The 26,290-nt window shown below is 40.0% G+C and overlaps 1 protein-coding gene across 2 annotated transcripts; it reads left to right on the top strand.

The window, feature by feature from the left end:
* Positions 1–3,149: 3,149 nt before the first annotated feature.
* Positions 3,150–26,137, top strand: MAT2L (methionine adenosyltransferase 2 like). 2 transcript variants are annotated; one of them, XM_424874.8, is made up of 9 exons: positions 3,150–3,283; positions 10,352–10,429; positions 13,347–13,469; positions 14,330–14,442; positions 15,139–15,282; positions 16,678–16,896; positions 18,012–18,194; positions 20,047–20,180; positions 24,532–26,137. In XM_424874.8, exons 1-9 carry the CDS (start codon positions 3,211–3,213, stop codon positions 24,632–24,634), a joined length of 1,170 nt encoding a protein of 389 aa, XP_424874.3. In that variant the 5' UTR covers positions 3,150–3,210; the 3' UTR covers positions 24,635–26,137. The 2 variants fall into 2 exon arrangements, with proteins under 2 accessions (XP_424874.3, XP_004949391.1); XM_004949334.5 differs by lacking the exon at positions 15,139–15,282.
* Positions 26,138–26,290: the final 153 nt, after the last annotated feature.

The following is a 26,290-nucleotide window of genomic DNA, read 5'->3' as shown; positions in this document are numbered from 1 at the left end:
AGCTCTAATTGTAACCACAGCCCTATAGCCATTCTTCATTCTGCTGAAGATCCCTGAAAGAACCTACCTGTCCTCTGTAGCGTGGGATGGTTCAACCATGAGATCTCAGAAAACTGAATTTCTTTTAACAAGCAAGTTGAAGTAAAGTTTAACCAAAGTACAGGTGGTGAAAGAAAACAGGAGAACTGCAGCAAAAAATAAGTTTGTAAGACAAAATGGGACAGGCCTTTGGCTGAAATACTGAAGTGATGTGTCAAACACAAGGAAACTCCAATGTGTGGGCTTCAGTTGGGATAGACAGTTCTGTGGCTCTAATAGTAATTTCTTTTTGAGATCCTGGATTGCAGAGCAACGTTGAAGGTGAAGCTACTGAAGTGATTTCATTTTTGAGAAGGTCTCTCCATTTTCCACTGCAGCTTTCTGAGTTTGGTGACATCAACAGTGTTTTTTATGCTTGGTCTAAGAGGCAAGTGAAAATGACTCCTACAGAAGCAGTTGATGTTGCTAGAACATACTCACTAGTAGTAAAGCTTGGCTGTGATATCCGTAATGTAAAACAAAACTTTCCTCAGAACTGTGCAGCTTAGCTGTAGGAAATTTGTCTTAATTTATTGCTAAATCTCAAACTTTCAATTACAGATGCTGGTACTGAAGAAATAACAAAGAAAGAAGAACACACAGAAAAGACACTCCGTCTTCCCAGTGGACACTTCTCCCTGCTTCCTGACGTCGGCCTGTTGGGTGTTTCATACTCCATAGCTCTGAAACAGGGTCCATCCATTGTCTGTGATCCCTTTGAAGGTATACTTTCTCCTCTGCCGTCTTCTGTGCATCTGTGCTGCATGGGTGTCTCTTTGCTCTAGCCTCGTTCAGGCAACTTTTCTTATGCCTCCCTTTTTTCTCCAGCATCCTCCTGCCCCTGCATGTCTCCTGTCCTGGTACCTCTTCCCTGGGCCCTGGTTCTCTTTTACCCACGTTCTTTTGGATTTTTCCTTAAAAAGGTTAACAAAGGTTAACTATGATCTGTACATCTATTTTTTTCCACCTTAAGTATTCATAGATGGAGCTGGAGTATATGCGATGTTGTGCATTGTAAAGCATGCCAAGAAGCATATGTGGAATGGAAATTATATAAGTCACAAAGTAAAGGATAAGAATTTTAGAATGTGGAATAATATAAATTCATTATAGAAGAGTCCATGTGAACATCTCTATGCTTTTCATGAAGTGTTTTGTATAACATGCAACTTGAGCTCAAAGAGTATGGCACAGAAGTGATATCCTTCCAAGGGCATAAATCTCTGTATGATCAGTTTATTTCCATGTAGTATTGTAATAAACTCTTTGAAGCTGAAGAGAAACAGTGAAATAAGTGAGTTAATGGCCTTCATGTGGCATTTCTGATAATCATTAACTGTGGTCTAAAGTGTTTCTCTTTATTGCTCTCCACACACGTGAGCAATTGTCCTTCTGAGAATAGGTGCTTCTTAGTGCTATGTACTGAAAACTTTTGCACTGTAAGATTGATTAGAATGAGAACAAAAATTAAAAAAAAATAAAAAGCCAAAATGAGTTTCTTGCTACCACCTCTTTTAGTGATTTTTTCCTGGGGTGGCTGGCTCGTTGTAACATACTAGCTACTACCTGGGTTACCACAGTTAGGCAGCGCCTTTTCCATTCATCCTTGCAACTGAAAGACAATTTTGCTTAATCCTACTTTTGTCTGAGTGAGTTTAATTCCAGATTAACTATTTTATCATCTCCAAAGTGAAAGCTTGTCCTAGGCCTCATGCTCACTGCTGAAAAACTCTACAGTTACTGTTTCTGGAAATCTAACACACAGTTTTTGGAATGTACCTATATTACAACATAAAATATATGGTTGCAGAAGAAACAGGCATACCACAAGGTAAATCCCCATGGTGTGTAAGAGGATTGGTTTTGGCTCCTTTGTCTAAGTGGTTTGTATTCATTACAGCTTTTACTACCATACCTGCCTTGTAAGTAGGAAATGTTCTGAGGTGAAAGATGCTGCTTCTTATCAGCAAAGTCTTTGCAGAATGAACACACGTCTCTTGTGAGACATTTGCTGGTGGCCTGGTGAGTAATATTTTTTGTTCATGGCAACCAGTATGGCTTACAGTTGTAGCACTCCACCTGTATCTCAATATCTTTCTCTTTGCTGTATATTATGCCTACATCATGGAGCAGTGTTTTTGGAAGTGGCTGTTGATTTGGTGACCTGAGATCAACACAGTGAATTGCAGCAGTATAGAACTGCTCAGTGGTACGGGGATTTTCAAGGCCAGATGCACCTGCTGTTGTTTCCTAAGTAATTTGTGACACTGCATTTTACTTGGGTGCTCCATTATGCTATTGCAGTGCATCCTAAAATATGCTAATGTAACACAGAGCTTCCAGAGTAGCAAAGCCGTTCACTTTGTTTAGATATTTTGAATCCCTCTGTTTTGTAGTGCATCTCTACATTAAGGAAAATAGTAGAAGAAAAGGGTTCTGTAAAAGGAGTTGAGAAAGCCTGACTGTAGACAAGGTTACTATATCTGGGACAGGAGTGTGGATTTTAGTTTCAGAATTTAAGGAAATTTATAATGAACATTGCCTTTACTGATGCTCTACAGAATGTGCAGTGATTACTGTATAGCTCTTCACTTAACTACTGTCAAAAATACTATTAGGGAAGGACAATTCACCACTCTGAGGTGTTAAAAACTTCCCACATAAAAGGGAGATGTTTCTGCACAGTTAATTACTAAAGCTAAGTACAGTGTGCAGATACTATGTCTAAGAGAAAACTTTATTTGTCCTTACAAATAAATCTCATTGCTTTATTGCTATCTTGAAGTGCTTTTAACTTAGCACTTAGAAGAAGGGAAGAATGAAGGATTTGGGACACATGCAAAGGTGTTCAACTCTGGCTTAGCTATTTTTGCATTTAACTTAATGATAACACTTCTGCATAGTTTAATAGGACCAAGGTTATCCAAACATTAAAGTCTTATGAGTTTCTGTAGTGGTGTGTTTTAAAATTCACAAAGATCAGTCTTAATCTTCTGAGGAACAAACACACGGAAGCTATTACGTCAGCTGCTTTCATATATATATTAACCTTTCCACCTTGTGTTCTGTCTGGGCTTGTCTGTAGTTGCTTTGAGTCTTTCTCATTTGCAGGCTCACTGAAAATATTAAGTCATGTCAAGCCATACCTCAAAAAAAGAAAAGCGGTTTCTTTTTACCTCAGAATCTGTTGCAGAAGGACATTCTGGTAAGTCAAAATACTGACCAAATTTTTGCTTTTGTTAATACTTGCACAGACGAATGCTTTGTGATAAAAGTTGAGTCCTATCTCCCATAATTAAGAAAAGAAGGAACCAATTAATTATTTTGATCAGTGTTTTTAATTCCTTGACAAGAATTTGTTCTATTTGTTTAATATGCAGTATAGTCTGGTGTAGACAACTTAGAACTTTTACTTGAGAGGAAGAAGAGTGGAGATGTCTTCTACAGTAGACTTAGAGATACTACATATACTGGACATTGATTTTAATTGCAATTCTGCAGTGAAAAAACGTGTCTTTACCACTGTTAACTCCCTGAGATGTTTGAAATACTAAGCATTGATTTTCATTTGAGCTGCTTTCCAGATACTTCTGTAAATACTGAATATGGCTGGTTTGCCAATTTGCTCTCTTCAGTGCGAGTTTACATATGCTGTAGGTGGTGCAAAAACCATTGTATTTTTCTGGGACTGAAAGGTAATACTACAGCTCTAATTGCTGTTCTTTAAATTCAGGTGTTTTTCACGCAGTTTTATTTAGACAAATATGCATCTAGAAGCTCTATTAACTAATAGAGCAGAGAAAGTTCAGGCTTCCATCAGAAATGCTAGTGATTTAAATTTATAGTAAAGGCTGCAACATCTATATATTTTTATTTTAACCTTCAAATGGAGGATTTTAATGTTAAGACTAAAAGTAACACTACCTTTTTATTTTTCCATAATAAAATAAATGATAAAAAGCCTAAGAGTGAGTTCATAAGGGTGATGTCAAACACTGAGTAGTTGCAGATTATTTTTCTTGTGTATGTTTGTTCTAAGAAATCCTATTCCTTATGTGGGAATTGCATAGTGTGAGACCAGTTATTATAGTATCACATGTCTGCTCAGCCCTTTAGTGAACAGCCCAAGATCTGCAAAACCACTGCAGCATGTAGCATCATATTGAGAATGTCTGCAACTACTTGTTTGCTTTTGAACATTATGCTGTGTGTTGTAATGGGGCAAGTAACTGAAGGCAATAAAACTTATCAGTTCTTCCAGGATATGCCATTACTGCTTAAGTATCCGACTCCGTGTTTTGAATCCTTTTCACACTTACACGACTTTGTTTTCCTCAGGGCTATTGATTAATAAACTTTGGAATTTGACATTACTGATTCTACGCTGGATTGTAAAAATAATTTCTGGGTCTGAAATTATGACTACATGATGTTTCTGTCTTTCATCTTGTGCCCTTGGGTCTTCAAACCATGGCCAGTTTTTATCGGTGATGGTACAATATACTTACGTAACTGACCATGTTTCTAATCCTGTAAGTAAACATATTAGCAAGAAATTTCAGTAAGGTTAGAGGGCATGTGTCACACCCATCTGCAAGAGGGGCCCAAAAGAGGATCCAAGAAACTATGAGGCCATTATTCCCACTTCAAACCCAGGGAAAGTAATGAAATGAATCTACTTAGAGAATATTATAAACAAATGAAACGGGTGCCTGGGAAGATTCAGCACAACACTATTTCCCACTGTCTCATCCTAGCCAAACTGGCAAGATGTGATCTGGGAGATGGAAACTGGCCAACAGGCATTACTCAGAGGGTAACGGTCAGTTGTTTTTATGAAGGTTGGCACAAGTGGAATCTGCCAGGGATTAGTGCTCAGCCCCATGATGTAAAATATCTGCAAGAAAGATCTGGACAATGAAATTAATAATTATGATAAAGTGACCATGCCAGAAGGGAGAGCTGTCATACAGAGACCGGGACAGGCTGGAAGTGTGGTCAAGCAAGAGCTGCATGAAATTTAATAAAGACAAGTTCAAGGTTCTGCATCTGGGATGGCATGACCAAAGGATCCAGTAGAGGCAGGAACTCTCTCTGTGGTCTACTCTAAGCCAGTTTTTAGTTTATACTTCAGTGAACTAGTATTGATGGCACAAGAGTTTGTACATTCAAAGTTAAGAGTTTGGCATTTTTCATATTTATTTGCTCTTAGAGTATGTCGAAAGATACTGCTTCATGGTTCCTGTGTTAATTTCACTGTGAGCCTTAAACTTCACATTGAATTACAGACTTTTTCTTTCTGTTTTATTTATTTATTTTCCTCAGCAGCAGACTGAGAGGTTGATGTTAGCCTCCCAGCATCCAGTGCAGTCAAACTATGACTGAGTTGCCATTATGGAAAATGGTGGGATCACTTCCATGACTGGAGTGCTGCAGTGAATGACTATAAGCTTTTCAGAAGGGACAGACAAGGAAGGAGAGGTGATGATGTAGCTCTCTGTGTTAGGGTGATTTGATGTTATTGAGCTTGGGGCTGGGAATGATAAGGTTGAATCTCTAGGGGTAAGGATCAGGGAGAGGACCAACAAGGTAGACATCCTGGTGGGGGTCTGTTATAGACTGCCTAACCAGGACAAAGAGACAGATGAGGCATTCTACAAACAGCTGGCATAATTTGTGCAATCGCTAGCCCTTTCCTAGTATATGTTGGAAATACAGTACAATGCAGAAGAAGCAGCCTAGGGGGTTTCTAGAGTGTATGGAAGATAACTTCCTGATGCAGCTGGTAAGAGAACCTACCAGACGAAGAGCCCCACTAGGTCTGCTATTCACAGACAGAGAAGGACTGGTGGGAGATGTGGAGGTTGGGAGCTGCCTTTGTCAGAGTGACCATGAAATGGAAGAGTTCTCGGTTCTTGGTAAAGTCAGGAGGATGGCAACAAAACTTTTACCTTGGACTTCTGGAGGGCAGACTAAGAACTGTTCAGGACACTGGTAGGGAGAGTCCCTTGGGATTCAGTCCTGAAGGGTAGAGGGTTCCAGGAAGGCTGGTCGCTCCTCAGGAAGGAAGTCTTAAAAGTACAGGAACAGGCTATCCCTCCTTGCCACAAGATGAGCTGGTGGGGAAGAAGACCTTCATGGATGAAAAGGGAGATTTTTCTGAGGCTCCAGGAGGAAAAGAGAACGTACCTCCTGTGGAAGAAGGGATGGGCAACTCAAGGAGAGGACAAAGAAGTTGTTAAGGTATGCAGGGAGAAAATCAGAAAGGCAAAAGCTCAGCTTGAATTCAACTTGGACATTGAGATAAAAGAGAACAAAAAACTTTTTTACAAATATATATTAACAGTAAGAGGAGAGCTAAGGAGAATCTCCATCCTTTACTGGATGTGGCAGGAAAGTGACCACTGAGGATAAGGAAAAAGCTGAAGTTCTCAGTGCCTTCTTTACATCTGTCTTTAAAAGTCAGGCCAGTTATCCTTGGAGTACTCTGCCCCCTGACCTGGAAATCTTGGATGGGGAGAAGAATAAAACCCCCCATGATTCAGGTGGAAACAGAGACCTACTACTCCACTTGGACTGCCACAAGTCCATGGGGCTGGATGAGATCCGCCCAAAGGTGCTGAGAGAGTTGGTGAAAGTGAGATTCTGGCTGCTTTCCATCATCTACCAGTGTTCATGGTCAACTGGAAAGATCCTAGAGGATTGGAGGCTTCCCAATGTGACTCCCATCTACAAGAAGGGTTGTAAGAAGGATCTGGGGAACTAAAGGCCTGACCTTGGTGCCAGGTAAGGTTATGGAGCAGATCATCTTCAGTGTGATTACACAACATGTGTGGGACAGCAGAGGGCCTAGTCAGCATGGGGTCATGACAGACAGGTCCTGCTTGACCAACCTGATTCCCTTCTATGATCAAGTGACCCACCTGGTGGACAAGGGGAAGGCTGTTGACTTCAGACCTAGACTTCAGCAAAGCTGTTGATACCGCCTCCCACAGTATTTTCCTGGAGAAGCTGGCAGCCTGTGGCTTGGACAGGTACACTCACTGCTCGGTAAAGAACTGGCTGGATGACCGGGCCCAGAGAATGGTGGTAAATGCAGTTGCATCCAGCTGGTACTGGTGTTCCACTTTATTGATGACCTGGGTGAGGGCACTCAGTAGTGCACCCTCAGTAAGTTTGCAGATGACACCAAAGTGGCAGGAAGTGTTGATCTGCCTGGAGGAAGGAAAGCCCTACTGAACCACCTGGACAGGCTGAATAGCTGGGCTGTGGCCAATGGGGTGAAATTCAACAAAATCAAGTGCCATGTCCTGCACTTTGGCCACAGTAACCCCAGGGAATTCTACAGGCTTGGGGCAGATTGGCTGGAAGACTGCATGGAAAAAACGGACCTGAGTGTGTTGGTGGACGCTTGGCTGAACATGAGCCAGCAGTGTGCCCAGGTGGCCAAGAAGGCCAATGGCATCCTGGCTTGAATCAGAAATAGTGTTGCCAGCAGGAACATGGAGGTGATCTGTATCTGATCTGTGATCTCTGTACTCAGCACTGGTGAGGCTTCACCTTGAGTGCTGTGTTCAGTTTTGGGCCCCTCACTACAAGAAAGACACTGAGGCCCTGGAGCGTGTCCATAGAAGTGCAGTAGAGCTGTGAGGGGTCTGGAGCACAGGCCTTATGAGGAGCAGCTCAGATAGCTGGGATTGTTCAGGCTGGAGAAGAGGAGGCTCAGGGGAGACCTTACTGCTCTCTACAACTGTCTGAAGGGAGGTTGTGGTGAGATAGGTGTTGTCCTCTTCTCCTGTGTAAATAGCAATAAAACTAGATGGAATAGGCTCAAGTTGCACCAGGGGTGATTCAGGTTGGACGTTAGGAAATACTTCTTCCCTGAGTGAGTGGTCAGGCACATGAACGGCCTGCCCAGGCGAGGTGGAATCACTGTCCCTGGAGGTGTTCAAGGAACATTTAGATTTTGTACCGAGGAATATGGTTTAGTGAGAAATATTGGTGATAGGTGGACAGTTGGACAGGATAATCTTAGAGGTCTTTTCCAGCCTTAGAGATTCTATGATTCTGTGAACCATTGTCCAACCTCACCGAGTATTGGATGGTCTTTATATTGTGCCCACATATGACACATCTCATCTGCTTATTTACCCAGCAGAGTGGACAGCCATAGCAAAGCTGATGGAGACACGGCATCACATAGGTGACATCATCCCATTGATAGGGCAGGCCCAGTGAGATGGCACCTCCATGGCCCTGGGCTGTGCAGTGAGCTGGGAAGAGACGAGCTCCTCCCCTCTCTGGCACCTCAGCTGCAGGAGGCGTCACAAACTGCAAAAGAGAGAGAGAAGCCATGGTCACTTGCTGTTCCCAGGGCAGGCAGTAGTGATATCCTCATCCCTCAGTAGCAACCCCCCCCCCCCCCAGCCCTAGCTCCCTGTGACCATGCTGAGGGCCGCGTCCCCCACACTGCTCACCTCTGCTGCTGCAAGTGCACCCTGGCTCCCTGAGTCAGGTAGGACCAGGGAAACACTAGAGGTGCTGCGGGATGAGCACCAAGAACTGCTGCTGACAGCCCCAAAGCACAACCCGACCCAGTGCTCCAAGACTCGCAGCTGTGCTCAACTACTGTCCAGGCATAAGTCCGTGCTGGTCTCTACTGGCAACTAAATTTATACACAAAGATCAGTGAGGTCGCAGTCATCTCTGGCAGATACCACAACCCTTTGGTCAATGATCTCACAGCCCATTGCTGCATGTATTTAGGCACCACCCTCCATCACCTCCATCACCTTCCATCACTCAGTGATTTTTCTTTGTAATAATGACATATATGGGAAAATAAAAATGGCATGTGTTTATTACCTCCAAAATAATCCATCTTCTGTGAACTGTTTGTACTTCCTGAAACTTAGAGACACTTCTTTTGCTTCTTCTGGATGAAATACCAATTGGTGGCAGTCTCTACGTCAGGCTTGCTTTCCATACCAAGTACTCTTATCACAGCAAACTGTTTGCTCACGCTTTCCTGTGTAACCTACTCTATGGAATTTGCTTTGGCAGGGAGTTGGACTTGGTGATCTCCAGAGAACCCTTCCAACTCTTATGATTCTGTGATTCTGTGATGTTTTGGGATACAGAATAACTCTCCTCTTGTCTTATAATTTCATTCTGATGCTTGTTTTCTTCCAAAGTAGATTAAAAGCAAAAAAGTAATTTAAGGAGTATGTTCAATTATGCTCCTTCATTACTTTCTCTTTGGGCCCTCTGGTTTACCAGAACATGGAATGGTATTCTCACATGAAAAGTTATTTTAGACTGATAATTGCATAGATAATTGTATAAGTTCTTGCAAACGATAAGGGTACCTGGCTCATTGGTATAATACTGTAGATCCAGCGGTGTAGCTGTACTGCTGGAGGTATTTTTTTAATGATAGTGGGTCAAGATTAATGCATATTCCTCACACTGGCTCTGCAGATATGAAATATTTTAAATATGTACTTCTTCAGAAGTAACATAATTGGCTTTTATCTGGTTCAGTTACCCTGAGGAGACAAGAATCTCAATTTGTCCCTTAATCTATTCACTTAATTTAAACAACGCAGTTGTCCTAGTGAAAAGAAAATCATGGCACATTCAGGTTTTACTTCTTCATTAAGTAGTAGGTATTATAGACAGAATAGGTAAAAACATTTTTCACCAATACTTTCTAAACTTAAATGAGCTGGATAGCAGTGCATAATTGCAGGAGTGGTCTTCAATCTAACGCAGCTGTTTATAGGAAGAACAACACCTCTTCCCTTAAAAGTTGTAGACACATGAGATCGCAGAGACCCTCACTGGAGGTAGTGAAGGGATAAATGATATCTTAAGTGTAAGTCTCTGACTGCTACTACTGTGCAATATAGAGGGTAAGAACTACTTAAAGAACGTATGTTCAAGTTTTATTCAGGGGATACTCTGTACACCTTCTCCTGAAACTAATATTCCAGAATGCCTTCACAGGCTTTGTCTTTGTGCCCTCACCTGGCAGGCTGCTTGTCCTTGCAGATGATAATAATATGTTCGTTCAGATTAACTTGAGGAGAAGTGTGAAAAGAGGATAGGACAGATTCAGACTTCTAAGTTGCTGAAATTGCCTCTTGGCAGATACTCCATAAACAGCAACATATTGGCTGCTGGACATGAAATCTTGTTGAAAAATCACTTTTCAGTTTTTATCACAGAATAGAAATGTTGCTTTTTTTTTTTTTTTTTTTTTGTCTTCTAGACAAAATGTGTGATCAGATAAGTGATGCTGTTCTAGATGCTCATCTCAGTATTGATCCAGATGCCAAGGTTGCCTGTGGTAAGTACAATGCAGACATAAAAACAGATTAATGAAATACAACAAGTAATCTATGTTGCTAAAAATGTCCTGTCATCCAAAATTCTTACAGTGATTGGCTGGCAGTCAGTTCTTCCTCTGTTAGCCAACGGCCAGCACTGGCATACTAACTATGAGGAGAAGGGAGAGCAAAAGACTGCAAGACATAAACAGGAAAAAGAATACAGAGTATTTCACTAGAAATTAAAAATGATAAAATGTAGAAAATTGCTCAGGAGACATCATTGGTGTCAGGGAAAACCAGGGAAAACAGAGCTAATGATAATGACTTTAAGAAAACCAGGGGAAAAAAAATGAAGATCGGTGTGTATGAGGATGTATTTCCTGAGTTACTGAGTAAAATGTATTAATAAAATTAAAAAGTGCTAAATAGATACATACTGTGCTTTTACAGAACTAGGGTAATGCCTGTGGTTCATACAAAGGTAAATGCACAGTTTGTTTGGGTGTGATTCTGATTAAATGGACTTGTATTTTTTCGGGTGACTTTCTGTTAAGTCTACCCATATTATACACTGGATATTGTCACTAGCAACACCTCTGTTTCTAGAGACTAAGGACTTAATAAAGGATTGGAATGTATACAGAATGGGAACGTTTCTAAAGAGCTCTGAGTGCGAAGTCACTTCTTTCGTGGGACAAGTCATAGAGGCCATAGTTGGAGTAGTAAGACAGTGGTCTAATGTGACGTTTGGTCTAAAACATCTCCTGTGATCTTGTTGCATAGATGTGAACAGTGAGGAGACGTAGAGGAAGAGTTTAGCATACATATTAGACTTGGTGAAGAACATATTTCAGTGTTGCAGGCAGTTGTGCTTCTAAATATGCTGGAAAGCTGGAGATGGTAAGACAAATGCCGTGATAATGACAAGGACTGGAAAGATGTCATAAGCAATGTGAGAAGCATGATCAGTTTGTCTTAACAAAACAAAGGCTGAAGTGTGATATGGTTACATAGGTAAAAGCCTGATTTCTGTAATCAGCTGGGAAAAGCAAACACACAAACAACCATCAATGACAAAACCCCCACAAAAATGATAAACAACTAAAAAAAACCCAACCAAACAAAAAAAAACAACCCATGTTAAAACTTCTAAGTGGAATCAGAGTACTTTAATATGGTATCATGGTGTTAAATCTGGTCATATACACTATTCTATTAAATTTAAAAAAAGGTAGTGGCTGGGAGGAGAGAAAGCAGTTTCTGGGTGAGACTTAGAAATTCTGTTTAGTTGATCAAGATTAACCTGTAATCTAAGTCCCTGTAATCCTGCATTTTAAGTAAATATGAAATGTAATTTATGGACATGTTGAAACTAGATTCAACCTACCAGTAGAAAAAATGTATCTATAGTTCTCTGAATTTTATGTACTTCTTGACTTGTATGATTAGCTGGCTGTACATGAATTTCTGAATTGTTAAAATGGCAATGCCTCATTGTGGCAGGAGGCAGCTGGCCTGTCTATGTGCTGTCAACATACAACGTAACAGTACAGTCAAGGCAATAAGGGGTGCAAGGAGCATGCAGCTACAGCAAAATAAGTATTCTACTTCTTCTCTGATTAAGTGAAGCCAAATGTTTTCTTGAGAGTAAAAGATTCTTCCCAATGTGTCCAGCAAATCAGTCACGAGAGAAACTTTGCTAATTATGAACCATGACAGTACAAAAGATAAAATGGAAATTTCTGCCTAGTAGTTGTGTTAAAAATATTGTTAAAGGGAGGCCAAAACATTTAAGAAATCAGTCCCCCCCATGAAGAGCTCCAAGCCTTTAATGGTAAATTTCTCTTGGATAGAGCAGATAGGGGTGTTGCTGGGTCTCAGGTATTTGTTGCTGGTAGAGTGCAGTTCCTGAGCCACGTTTTCTTTTGGTTGCATTAAATTTTGGTCAGAATGAAAAGCAATCAAATATAGCGAGATGAACCATTCCAATTCTGATTCTAAAAAGACATCTTCATGCTGTGAAGTCTTTCATCATTACCAAGCTTTGCTAGGCTGCAATGGGCCGAGGAGAGTTTGTAGGGACCTTTGGTGATGAGTAGGGCCTTATTTTGCCATTTCTCAGCCCCAAGATCCACAACTTTGTGTTCTTCCAGGTAAGCCTTTCCCTTTATGTAGTGACGACATAGGATGAGTTGAGAGTGGTTCTTCTCCTCACACCTGAAATACAAGGTCTCTTCTCCCAGCAGAAGAATCACAGTACAATACGTGTCTCACAAACATAAGTGGTTTGCTACAGTGAGGCTGACAGGAAAATCATTGCTGGTCAATGAGGGTCCCTTCCAATTCAACTGATTCTGTGATTATATGAAATTTGAAGGCCGCAATGATGCTTGGAATATGAAATGACTCTGCATGGAATTGGTAATGTAGTTGTGAAGCTTCCCACTTCAGATTGCTGTAGATGCTAGAAATTTTCATGGTTGCCAAGGGCAACTGGGTGAATTAGTGCAGCAAAAATCTGTGAAAGATTAGTAATGCCATCTGTTAATAAGTTATGTTCCTCTAGCTTCAGAAGGTCCCTGAGCTAAAACTGATGGAGACCAGGAAAGCATTTGGAGAAACAACTCTATATAATAAACCTGTCCTTACAGACGTTTGCTGCTGGCTACTGTGGAGATAGGGTAATTCCATTGAATGAACCCACCTTGAAGTGATTTTTATGTTAGTATCACTTGAAGAGAAGAGTAATGGCACACAGACATATACCTAAGCTAAGGCATTTCCCTGAGTTTCCTCAATTAGCAATCATTTGTGTAGGAAACCTTATTCAGCATCATCTTGTGCAATTGTAAAAATAGCAGCAGTAGAATTCTTACATTTCTCCCTCCCTCCTTTCCTCCCTTCCTCCCTTTCTTTTTTTTTTCCTCCCTGCAGAATGTGTGGCAAAAACTGGAATGATTTTGCTTTGTGGAGAGATCACATCCCGGGCTATAGTAGATTACCAACAAATAGTAAGAGAGACCCTTAAGAGGATAGGGTATGATGACTCTTCTAAAGGTGAGTGAGATCCTTTTTTCATTCACTATTGGATCTGTTCTGCTTGTGGCCAAAGTCTTGTTTTTATGATCTGCTTAAAAATGAAACAAAATGTACATCTAGACCTACAAGAAAACTGCACAGAAGTTGATACATATTTTTGGGCTGATGCTGAAGAAGCTACTTGAGGGTAGTATATTCACAAAACACTTATTCTTCAAAAGACTATCTACTCCCTTCTCCTCTGATGTAGAAAATCTAGTGTTTACTCAATTATCCAAAAGTAGTTACATCACAGGCTTATATAGTAAAAGCTTAAACCTTGATGATCCTTGTCCTTGGGACAAATATGCCTACAAAACTTGAATTTAATTCCCAAGGGAATTGTTTATGTACTCACAAAATGTTTTCCCATGGTAGCTTCATGTCAGCAGTTTAATCCCCTAGACAACTACTTTCTTTCAGTCTCCCCTTTTCATATATTGCTTGCATAGTTTTTCTCCAATTTTAGAACTTGAAGCAACAACAACAACAAAAGAGTAACAGTTTCTGGTAACATTTTCCACATATGGTTTGAACCCTAGACATCTGTACATAAGCACTGTCACAAGCTTTTGTGGGGCAGCTAGGGTTACACTTGACCTGTCAGTTTAAAGACCTCACTCCAACTGCAACCTGCCCAGATCCTAATACTGTAAAAACAATATGCTAATATTGTCTGCTTTTGTTAGCAGTACAAAACCATGATGGCATAGGAAAGCAGTATACTTAGGTTTGTTAAAATCTTAGCCAAGGTAACTAGATAATCCCCAAAAGCTTCTTCAGCAAATTGTAAACTCTCAATGATATATGACCCCACTTCCCAAAATTTCCTTTGCTAGGATTGGACCATAAGACTTGCACAGTTCTAGTGGCGTTAGAACAACAGTGTAAAGAGATCAAGCATGCTGTCTCCCATGGCAAGAGTGACGATGACATTGGAGCAGGGGATCAGGTAATTTTTATTCTAGCTGGACCAGACACTTTCCTTTATGGACACTGCAGAAATTAAAGTGTAAGAATTAATGCCAAATAACTTTGTATTCTCTTAAACATCAGAAATGGGAAAACAAACAAACAAACAAACAAACAAACAAACAAATAACCAACAAACCACTAAAACCAACCAAAACCATAATCTGCCAAAACCAAAGTAAGCCAACCAACCAAACAAGAACAAGAAATGACATAGCCATCTCTAGATTCACTGAAAATGGCTTTTCCTGTGGCCAGTGGTGCTACTGGTTAGAGCTACAACTAAGCTTTTGATCAGTAGATGGCAGTGCTGGTCTTTCAAGTCCTGTGGTAGCCTGGTTCTGCCTCTCCGGCTGCATTGTTTCAGTCGTCATGAACAGGGAAAAGGCAGATCAGACTTTATGAGTTTCATGTCTGTTAAGCCTTTGCAGTGAATTCTTGTGGATGCTTAAGGCACTCTTGGGAACCAGACCCTTGTGTAACTCTCATTCTCATGCAATGCAGATACATAAGTGTTATTTCAGGTTGGTTATGCATCCAAGCATATTCACTCTGCAAGTTATTGCTGTCTGTTTCTAGGTTTGGTTGGTTTTAAAATACTTTGTGACAAAGACAGGTGCAGAAACTAAAAGAGAACATGGAAATGGGTGGCTTAATTCCGAGTGTTTCAATCCAGGGTTTGATGTTTGGCTATGCTACTGATGAAACTGAGGAATGTATGCCCTTAACAGTCCTGTTGGCGCACAAGCTCACTGCAAGGATAAAGGATCTGGAACGAAATGGAACATGGCCCTGGGTTAGACCAGATGGAAAAACACAGGTTTGTAAAGTAAATGCGTAGATATTTGTTTACAAACTTTTATGGTGAATCACAACAGAAGTCACTTACCCCGTCTGTTATGAAACTGGAATATATATATGTAATATTTATATAACACATGTATATACATGTATATATATTAAAAATGATAGTGTAATTTTCATATTCCAAGGTGAGGTGGATTTCACAAGGTGCATTTGTATGTAACACATATGGGATGTTTAATGCGTTCTGCCATTGTCTTTACAGTTTTCTTCAAATCACCTCTGGTATTTTGCTTCTTTTCCTCTGGAGATTAGGAAGATTAACAAATTACTAACAAGTTTTGTTTGTTCATTTTTGTTTTTATTTCCTGCATAAACGTCTGTATTCCAGAATTTCGGATTGAAAAAAGCAGTTTCTCAGTCAGACAAAACAGGCCTGTTCCTGTGTGAAACTCCATACATGCTGTATTTGACTAATGGTCAGAGCCATCGACGGCTGTGTTACAGAGCTTAGTAGATGAGTCACTGAGCCACATTCTAACAGTAATGCACTTTGTCAGTCTCAAAGGCAGTCCTCTCAAAAGTCCTCTCTCTTCCAGGCTGTGAAATCTGCAGAAGAGGAAGGGAAATCCATAAATATTACACTTCCAAGACAGCGCATTGTTTTATTCTTATATTCTGTTGCTGTGATGGAAATGAACTGTACTGAATTGTACTACTACAGATGTTACAGTAGCAGTACAGCAACATGGATCACCTGTACCTTTTGTTGGCAGTGCATAGAACATGTGAATGGACTGGTTTCTTCTCATTGTATTTATCCAAATATGCTTGGAGGGTAGAAAACTAGAGAAATCTTCTTTGTCTACAGAAAACCTGTCCTAAAGGTGGAGCAATGTCATGTATTTGTATACATATGAAAGCCTTTCAAAGAGTAGCAAAGAGTACAGCTCACCGTATCATCAACCACAATTTCACATTTCAGCAGCGGTCTCCAGGTGTTATTTTGATTTTACTTTGGAGGCTCACTATTTGAAGTTATGTTAACATGCAAAACTGAATGAGTTTAGCTTCTGCCAGGAGCAATCCTAGGCTTCTGTATGGGACTGGTTCTTTTTTTATTTTTTATTTTTATCTATGTGGAAATACAGGTAATATGCTTTGCTTTTGGTCGAGGTGCTTTAGCACTTTCTACATTATTTTCCTACAGTGATACTAAAAATCAGAAATAATATATTGTTTTTCCTTCCCTTTTGCTTCACTTATTACTGTAGTAGTAGTAGTAATTGTTGTTGTTATTGCTGTAGAAAAGAACTAGGTTCTTTCTAAATTTTCAGACTTGTGTTCCTCATGAAGAATTGTGCTCTAGGCTTGTTCCTGGCCTTGATTCAGTGCCTTTTTTTCTTTCCAGGTCACTATGGAATACAAGGAGAGTGATGGAGCAGTGGAACCCATCCGAGTGCATACAGTTGTGATCTCAGTACATCATGCCCCAGACGTACCTCTACAACACATACAAAAGGAGTTAATGGAGAAAGTTGTTAAAGAAGTCATTCCAGAGAAGTATCTTGATGAAGGCACAATTTATCATCTCCTTCCAAGTGAGAAGTTTGTAGAAGGTGGTCCTAAGGTATGGTACTTTGAAAGTAGAAAGGATAAAGAGACTTGGATGCAGGGAGCCTGAACAAACTTTGCCACATGTTTCTAAATGTTCTCTTGCACTGCTATGCCTTTAATTAATAAAGTATAAATATTTTTAATGAATCTGCAGTCACTGCCACTGAAGTTTTTGTACTGGACAGCCTGCATTGAAATGGAGTTTTACATGCTTTTGTAAACGGAGTTTAAGAAAGGACCAAAACTACAAGGTGTGTTTGTACTGTGGTGATGTAGAGAAACAGCTTTCACCGGGGAATAAACATCAGTTTTACTCTTGTATTACTTATTTGAATATTTAAAGTTAGTGGATTGATGCAGATTGTGCTCTTTCAAGATGGAATTTCTTAACATTCTGGAGTTCATTTATCAGGTTGCAGGCACCGGCTTTGTTAATCTCACAGAAGGGCATTAATTCTCTCCTGGCTGAATAAGTTAAAACTTCTCATCAAGTTGTGGGAAGTAGGCCAAACACCACGCAGAAGTGTTGGGTGCCACTACTGGGGACAAAGGCAGACAGGAAGAAGAAAGGAGAAATACCAAATTGTCCTTGTGCCACCTGTGAACTCTTTGGTGAACTCAGCTAGAGTATTTCAGTGCTCTTGTCCTACACAACACTGAGCTGTAGGCCCATGAAATTAATTCTTCCTCTGTAGGATGTGTATGTAAGTGGATCTTATTGACCTCTTAGGCCACATATGATCTGTTCTTCAGCAAAGCTTTTGTCTTTCTAAATTCTTCACCTTTGTCAGGTGTAGTGAAGTAATTGATCAGTGCTTTGACATTGTGAACTTGCAGGGAGCAGTCTTTTTGTAATATTTACTGTTATGCCACATTCTTATCGGTCTTCAAAAGTTATTGCACCACAGGCATTTTAGTACCATTATTTAGTGAAAAATAATCCAGTCCTGTAGAGCTCATTCATTAAACAGTAGTAAGCAAAAACAGATATGCTGAACATTAAGTTATATTTGTGGGAAATACAAAACAAACAAACAAACAACAACAAAATAACACTGTACTCAATAACATAGTATAGAATTGGATGAACTGTTGTGTTTTATGAGTATTCAATTTCCTGTTCTGCAGAGTGATGCTGGTCTGACTGGCAGGAAGATCATTGTTGATACCTATGGAGGTTGGGGAGCCCATGGTGGTGGTGCTTTCTCTGGAAAAGACCCTTCCAAAGTTGATCGTTCTGCAGCATATGCAGCTCGATGGGTAGCAAAATCTCTGGTGAAGGCTGGTCTCTGTAGAAGAGTATTAATTCAGGTAAGAGCAGCCGTGAAATTAATGTACCATAACAGACATTCTATTCTAATGTGTGGCCATTCCCTCACAATACACGCTTGCAATCTCAGTCCCACTCCAGTCTAAGAATTATATGTCTCATAATAGAATCGGTCATCTCATTGGAAAAGTATTAAGGAGTCAGTCCTATTAGGGAAGCCAAGACACAGGCCAGGAAGCACCTGGAGCAAGGAGTATTCTGACTAATGTTCTTTCTCCAGCTGTGTTGCTACCTCTACTCTTGGTACCTCTTTGCATTATCACTGCTTTTACTTCAGCAACTCAGCTGATGCTCTACATACACATACATTCCCAGCACTTCAAACAGGCCTATATTGCACGTCACAGCTATGTTAGCAGAGTCTAGACATGGTTACATAATCTGCACTTCTGAATAGCCAAATTATTTGTATCTTAAAGCACATTAAGGTACATTTGAAAATACCCTAAAGTTACCATGAGTTCTCTACTGTTGATTCCCCTGTGGTGTTAAGCGTGACTAAGAACAAAATTCAATCATATGATTATTTGTTTTTACAAGCTTTAAACAAGAAGAACTTTCATCATTAGAAGAAAAGCATTTCCTTTCTTGAGTATGAATTTTTGGGACTCTTAAGTCTCAGTAGCTGGAAGAGGTGTTTTATTGGCACCTAGACAGTTATGCTATTGGTCAGAACCCAAACTGAATGCCAGAACATTGAGATTTGTCTAGGCATTCTGTAATACTTATTTATATACATATTTATTCCAAGTAGCTGCTACGTAGTAGCTTTAACTCAGTACAACAAATTAGGATGTTAAAATGTAGCAGTGATCTTGCTGGTATTTTTTCTGGAGAAACCTGTTTAAGAACCCTTTGCTTTCTCTACTGGTTGAAGAAGTCCACTGAATGTGCTTAAAATCAGTGATGTAATACCAGACATCTCACTTAGGAACAAGACCCCTTCCCTTACGTGTGCATATGTTTGCTACTTAAAATGTGCAGTAAGGCAAATTAAGGGCAGACAGAATAGGGAGAGCACAGATAGTGATAGTTAGCAAATCACTTTGTTTGTTTGTTTGTTTGTTTTTTCCTTGAGGGTACAGAAGACATCTGACTTCCTGGTATGCACATTTTTAGTAGTATTTTGGAACACATGCACCACTTTCTTAATTCTTCAGTCAGGTGGAAATCCTGTTGTTTCATAACTCTGAGAGATCCTCCTTCAATTCCCAAGCCTGATTTTAGATATGGCAAGACTAATTTTGTTAATAGCAAACTTGGAGGGGTTGGATATTAAGAGTGAGAGTAAGAAATCAGGGAAGAGAATGAGAGCAGAAAAGCAAAGGTCTTGTTAATCATTGGAGTCTGGATTAAAGATAATGAAAAGAAAAACGTACTAAGTGGAAACACAGACGTGTTTTCAGCTCACTAGTGACTGTATGCTATGGTAAGACCTTGCTGGCCTCCAATTAGTCTGATGATTGGGCTGGCTTTGCCGTGGACATTGTTTCCTTGCTAGCCAGCCAGTAATACTGAAAAGTCAAAATGAATAATGGAGGGAACTGCAGACTGATCAGCTGTATAATATCACAATGTTTTATTTAGTATGGTTTATTTAGTATGACATTAAATTATTGGTTTATTTGTTAATGAAAAAGAGACCTAACTTTAGTCCTAACATAAGACTTAACTAAGAGGACTAATGGCAAAATCATATTCCCTAGCTTTCTATACATATAAAAGTACATGTGACATTCCCTTGATAAATGAGACAGCCTTTTCCTTTCTCCGAGGCAAAATGTAGGAAGAAGTGTTTTAACTGTATCTGGCTTACATGCATGTCTTCTACAGCTATCATATGCTATTGGTCTGAGTCATCCTCTTGCGATCTCGGTGTTTCATTATGGAACCTCAGACAGATCTGAAGAAGAGCTGCTTGAGATTGTACAGAAAAACTTTGATCTACGCCTTGGAGCTATCATAAGGTTTGTGTGCTTTTAGTATTTGCTGAAAAAAAGAAAATCATATTCTTAATGTTCTTTTAATGGTTTAATATTAAAGTTTCTGGCTTCTAACCTCCCAGAAGTCACCTTCACCATATGTCTCATATTGCTGTCATTTCTGCTGGTGGCCCCCCTACCCCCTCCCATGCACTCAGTATGATATACAAAGGCCAGTTCTTAAATCTGGTCACAAGATGTACTGAGTAAGTAAAACTTGTGTCAGTTGTTTGATGTTACATCTCCCAGTAACTGTGGTAGAGTGCTGTGTTGCAGTTTATTAGCCAGGTGGTAGCATGCTTGATAAAGTAGAATTAAAACTTAATATTAGATGTAGATGGGCTTTCCAAACAGTCTGTTTAAAGGGTATGTAAGCTTTCCAATCCCAGACTTATCTGGAAGGCATCAGAAAGACTGGCCTTTACTGAAGAAAATTCAGTACTGTCTCCCTGCCTTTAATCTTTAGATGGTAACAGTTTGTGAGACAGTCGCCACAAGATGGCAAGATTCTGTTGTCCTCACTTCACAAGCAGTCCCTTCGAAATGAGTGGGATGTTTTAGTGTTTGCTGCTGCTTTTCTGGGAATATTGGCCATTAGCCCAGAAGAGAAAATAACACTTTTAAGTTACTAGCTTATTCAAGCCTGCATTCTGCATCAGAATATCTGAGCAATGAGACCCTGACACTAGTTGTCATACATACATAGCCTGTTTGAAGTCAACTGAATTTGATTTAAAAGGAACACAGATTTCTTAAAAAAGAAAAAGGAAAAAAGAAAAAAGAAAAAGCCCACCATGAAATGAGCTGTCTCGCAGTGAAAATTCAGTTGTGTTGTCTCGCTCCAATTTATAGGAGGAAGAGGAGGTTAAACTTTGAGTCAATCATATAAAAGAATAATCTCTTATATGTGTTCAGAATCATGAGTCATTGAGGCTACCATATATTCAGTTGAGGACAAGGAAACCCCCTACAGCCAACTCAGCCATACACCTTTCTGGAATATTTCCGGGCCTAAGTGAGCAGGTGTTTTAGACAGATGTTAGTCCTTATACTTAAAGAAGCATGGGAATTATCCTGTTCTCTCAGAGAAAGAGCTGGAATAGAGAAGAAGATTCAGTATTTGTACTCATCAGCAGTGGTCATACAGTGTAGCTGTAATTTGATCTTAATATTTTTCCTTCTATTTGTTCTTTTCCCGATTAACTCATGATTCTTTAGGTGAACCCTTAGGAAGCAGAGGTTGTTGTGAATTTGCAGTCAGTCTTCTGCTAGAGGTTCAACTTCCTAGTCCTGAAGAACTTCTCAGGCTCCCAGCTGATTTTCACCTCCTTTTTTCTTTTCTTTTTTTCCTATTAAGGAAGCCATCACACTGTGAATTCATCCCTCATTAAGCTTCATAAAATTTGGCATTGGAGCTCAAGTCTAGGATAGGTACCAGCAAGAGTCTGATTTCATACATCAGGGAACCACTTTGTCACTTTCAGCAGTGCTAGTTTTAAAACCAGCTAAAAGTTAACATATATGCAGATTTATTTGAGCAAACTGCTTAAAATGATTGACTTCTCTTTTTCATCTGGAGCTATTCCTATCATTCTTGTCTGTATATTCTTTAGGGGTCTTTACTATATTTTATTCTGAGGGGGAGAATGCCATCATCTGAATGAATAGGGGGGTTCTTTTTTTCCTTGAAATGGGAGCCGGATCTCAGAATCAAGCAGTATCAACACATTCTTCTGGATTGGCCAACCTTTTGCACTTCTTTTTAGAATCTTCCCCGAATATATATACTGACAATAGAGCTAACTTTTTTCATTTTTTCCCCCCAAATATTCCGAGATAATGAAAAGCATTTTAGCAACCCAAGTTGCTAGGTAACATTTTCTAAGTGTTAACAGCTTAAAACTCCTCTTTGCCTTTGTAATTATGTTAGTTCATCACCATCAGTAACTATCAAACGTTTTCCTTGATTGAATTTGTTCAAAAATGCTTCATTTTTATAGTACATTTTCCTAGCCCTGAACATTAGAAAAGAAGAAGAAAGCAAGCAAAAACAAGAACAATGTGTAGTGAATATTTCCTTGTTAAACTTCACCCCATGACCTTCAAAGTTATTCAAATGGTGCTGATTATCAGTTTTGAGCAGCTAAGCATCAAAATACTTCATGCTGTCTTACATTTCATCTAGTCAGAACTCATATTTTGATGGCTTTTCTATTAGGGTCGAGTACAAATGACTGCACTGGCTCTTGGAGCATGTGATCATATTGCAGAAAATGTTATTTGAAACAAGACGTAGCTGCTGTACATCATGAGATCAACAAATGATCCCTTAAGTGTGAGAATATATAATACCTTCACTATATGAAATAGCTTAGCTACGCTGCTAGTATTTGTTCTTCTTTCCTTGCTCAGCTATTTCTAAGACAGTTTTCAAGGTATGAACAATTTATTTTAAACATACTTTCAAAAATAATTAAATAAAATAGTAAATATAAGAAAGCACATATAGAAGAAAATGCATCAGGCCTTGTCTAAAATAAAGAGAAACATCTGTGTGGATACCTGTGACTAACCATTTAGCATAGCTGCAATCTGCAACATAGTGCAGACTGAAAAGCAATAATCATAGAATCACAGAATCATAGAATCGCTAAGGTTGGAAAAGACCCACAGGATCATCCAGTCCAACCATTTGCCCTTCACCAATGGTTCCCTCTAAACGATGTCCCTCAACACAACACCCAAACGCTCTTTGAACACCACCAGGCTTGGTGACTTCACCACCTCTCTGAGCAGCCCATTCCAGTGCCTGACCACCCTTTCAGAGAAGTAGTATTTCCTAATGGCCAGCCTGAATCTTCCCTGGTGCAGCTTGAAGCCATTCCCTCTAGTCCTATCACTAGTCACCCGAGAGAAGAGGCTTACCCCCAGCTCACTACAACCTCCCTTCAGGTAGTTATAGAGAGCAATAAGGTCTCCCCTGAGCCTCCTCTTCTCTAGACTGAACAATCCCAGCTCCTTCAGCTGCTCTTCATAAGGTCTGTGCTCCAAACCCCTCACCAGCTTTCTTGCCCTCCTCTGGACACGCTCCAGGGCCTCGATGTCTTTCTTACAGTGTGGGGCCCAAAATTGGACACAGTACTTGAGGTGTGGCCTCACCAGTGCTGAGTACAGGGGGACAATTACTTCCCTGTTCCTGCTGGCCACACTATTTCTGATACAAGCCAGGATGCCATTGGCCTTCTTGGCCACCTGGGCACACTGCTGGCTCATGTTCAGTCTAGCGTCAATCAACACCCCCAGGTCCATTTCCTCTACACAGTCTTCCAACCACTCTGCCCCAAGCCTTTAGTGTTGCCTGGGGTTATTGCGGCCCAAGTGCAGGACCCGGCATTTGGTCTTGTTGAATCCCATCCCATTGGCTTCAGCTCAGCTATCCAACCTATCCAGATCCCTCTGTAAGGCTTCGCTACCCTCAGGCAGATCAACACTTCCAGCCAACTTGGTGTCATCTGCAAACTTACTGAGGGTGCACTCAATACCCTCATCCAGGTCATCAGTAAAGATATTAAACAGGACAGGCCCCAGCACTGACCCCAGGGGAACACCACTCGTGACCGGTCACCAGCTGGATTTAACTCCATTCACCACCACTCTCTGGGCCCGGCCCTCCAGCCAGTTCCTTACCCAGCCAAGAGTGTATCTGTCCAAGCCAGGGTCTGCCAGCTTCTGGAGGAGAATGCTGTGGGAGAAAGTGTCAAAGGCTTTGCTGAAGTCTAGGTAGACCACATCAACAGCCTTTCACTCATCCACCAGACGGGTCACTAGATCATAGCAGGAGATCAGGTTGGTCAAGCAGGACCTGCCCTTCGTGAACCCATGCTGAACATCATGACTTGCATCTTCACTATTTATCTAATCATAATTGCTATTAAGCCCTATTCTAATGATTTCATGCATCTTTGCTTCTTTTGAGATCACCATTGTCTTTATAACACAGTAGCATCAGAAAATATTCTGTAGTACACTTAAAATAACACAGAATACATTAATGCTCACACAATTGCACCTAAACTTTTTTTCCAATTGTAGTGCTTCTGCATGACAAAGTTTAAAAAGCGTTATTAATTTGTCTTTGATAGATCTGGAGAAAGCTGACTGTAATCGCTTTAAATTGAAGCCATCATCTTACTACTTTTGCTGCTGTAAATCTGTGTGATTGTGCAGGGAAACAACGCCTAACTCATCCTTCTTCCAAGGATAATACTAATTGTCCCTCTGATACGTCTAACTCACAAAACATGTTGGAATACTTTTTTTTTCCCTTTTCATTTAGGGAGCTGGATTTGAAGAGGCCAATCTATCAAAAAACAGCATGCTATGGGCACTTTGGGAGAGAAGAATTTACATGGGAAATACCCAAAAAGCTTGTGTATTAAGCTCTTCGGAATGCTTCTGTTAACAGACAGGTGGTTTAGCAATCAGGTACAACTTCAAGCTGTTCATATAGAGACTGCACCTACTCTTGTTTCAAGATGACAGTGTGTAGCTAATAGATGTATTAAAAATCTAATGCTAATAGATGTACTAAAAATCGTATGTATTCAAATTCTAACTTTCATAGGGGAACATACACGTCAAATGCATGCAGCTCTATCTAACATACTCCAGCCTTGTCTTTGGTAAGGTGAACAATTTGGGCCTTCGGCTGCGATCAGAATTTAAGTGCACAGATGATTACGGGAACTAAAGTCAGTACAGGGCTGCCAGGGAAGCTGGCTGCTGCTTACCCAGTTAACTTCGTGTTGAAGTGGGCGAGGTACCTTCCAACAGCCCCCTGCAAAAGGAAAACAGTAATAGATCTAATTGTCTTAATGCTTTGGGCAGTGACTTCTGCGATTACCACTTCCTTTGGTCTGAGCAAGTTAGTAGAAATACTTATTTCAGAACACAGTCATTGTAATTCTAAATGAAGTTAGATCTGAGTTAGTGTTACGTTTGCTTGTTTGTCGTAATTCTGTAATGAGCTCCTGCATTGTAATTCTTCTGCTCATTAATTGTTGCTCCTTTAAAACTGCAGTTTTCCCTGTCTGTGTGAGTTGGGAATGATTTGGTTAAGTTTCATTGAGCCACTGAATGAAATGGGAAGTTTTTTGTAAAAAACAATTGGAGGGCATTGCCTTCTTTTGAATTCTCTATCTGAAAGCAAGAACTGAAGAAAGAATTCAAAGTCATTTGGTTTTCCTTTGGGGTCTGATTTAAGGAAAATGTGACAGGTCTTGTATACGGGAAGTAGCAGTTCATATCTAATCTCCAGAGCTTCTATCTAAATATTTTAGCAGATTTTCTGATAACTATTTACACTGGGTAGCTAATTTGCCCAGTGTAAATTTTTCCTCAAGAACAGTAAAAGATGTGTGCCTTGTTTAAAACAAGCTAACAGAAGAGAAGCTACCTCTGCTAAATTTTGTTGTACTTAATACAATACCAAAGACAAAGCAATTGCTCCACAAAATCAATGAACGTCTTTTCAAATGTTCCCGTTATCATTCTAGAAATGAATTACTTAAACTGTGGCTTCGGAAATGAAAAATGATGCCCAGAGCAGACATGAGCAGCAAGACTGATGAAAATTTAGCTAAATTAAAATGTTGCCTATGTAGAGGAATCAATCAAAATATTTTTATTTCCAGATGTTGTAATTGATGCTCTATTATACATGTTAATTTAATATCAAATAAGCAGGTCTTCTTTGAAATGCATGGCTACAATATATTATGTCAGTCTCTCAAAATATAGTGGTTCATAACCTATGTAAGAAATAGACTATAATCACACACCAGAGTGAAACACATAATAGTTCATGCATTGTATTTTGTGACTTCATCCAGAGTAGCAAGCTGTATGGATATTCTGCTAATAAAGTTACACTAATGAAGGACCATGTTGTAGTAAAATTATTTGTGTATAGCATACAGTATAACATGTAGAGGTATTAGTTGGTGTTCTGGGGAAAAAATAAATCAAATAATGAATTTGGATGTGCACTTCCAAAAACTAATGGCTCTCGTGAGGGTCTCTGAGGCAGAATTAAA

This window comes from Gallus gallus, chromosome Z (assembly GCF_016699485.2).
Source record: "Gallus gallus isolate bGalGal1 chromosome Z, bGalGal1.mat.broiler.GRCg7b, whole genome shotgun sequence".
NCBI lineage: Eukaryota > Metazoa > Chordata > Aves > Galliformes > Phasianidae > Gallus > Gallus gallus.
This window is presented reverse-complemented; position numbering and strand designations above follow the sequence as displayed.

Coding starts and splice junctions, on each gene's coding strand:
- MAT2L (XM_424874.8), top strand. CDS start 3,211: ATGTCAAGCCATACCTCAAAAAAAGAAAAGCGGTTTCTTTTTACCTCA. Junction 16,897..18,011: donor TTGTAGAAGGTGGTCCTAAG/GTATGGTACTTT, acceptor CCTGTTCTGCAG/AGTGATGCTGGTCTGACTGG. Junction 18,195..20,046: donor GTAGAAGAGTATTAATTCAG/GTAAGAGCAGCC, acceptor TGTCTTCTACAG/CTATCATATGCTATTGGTCT.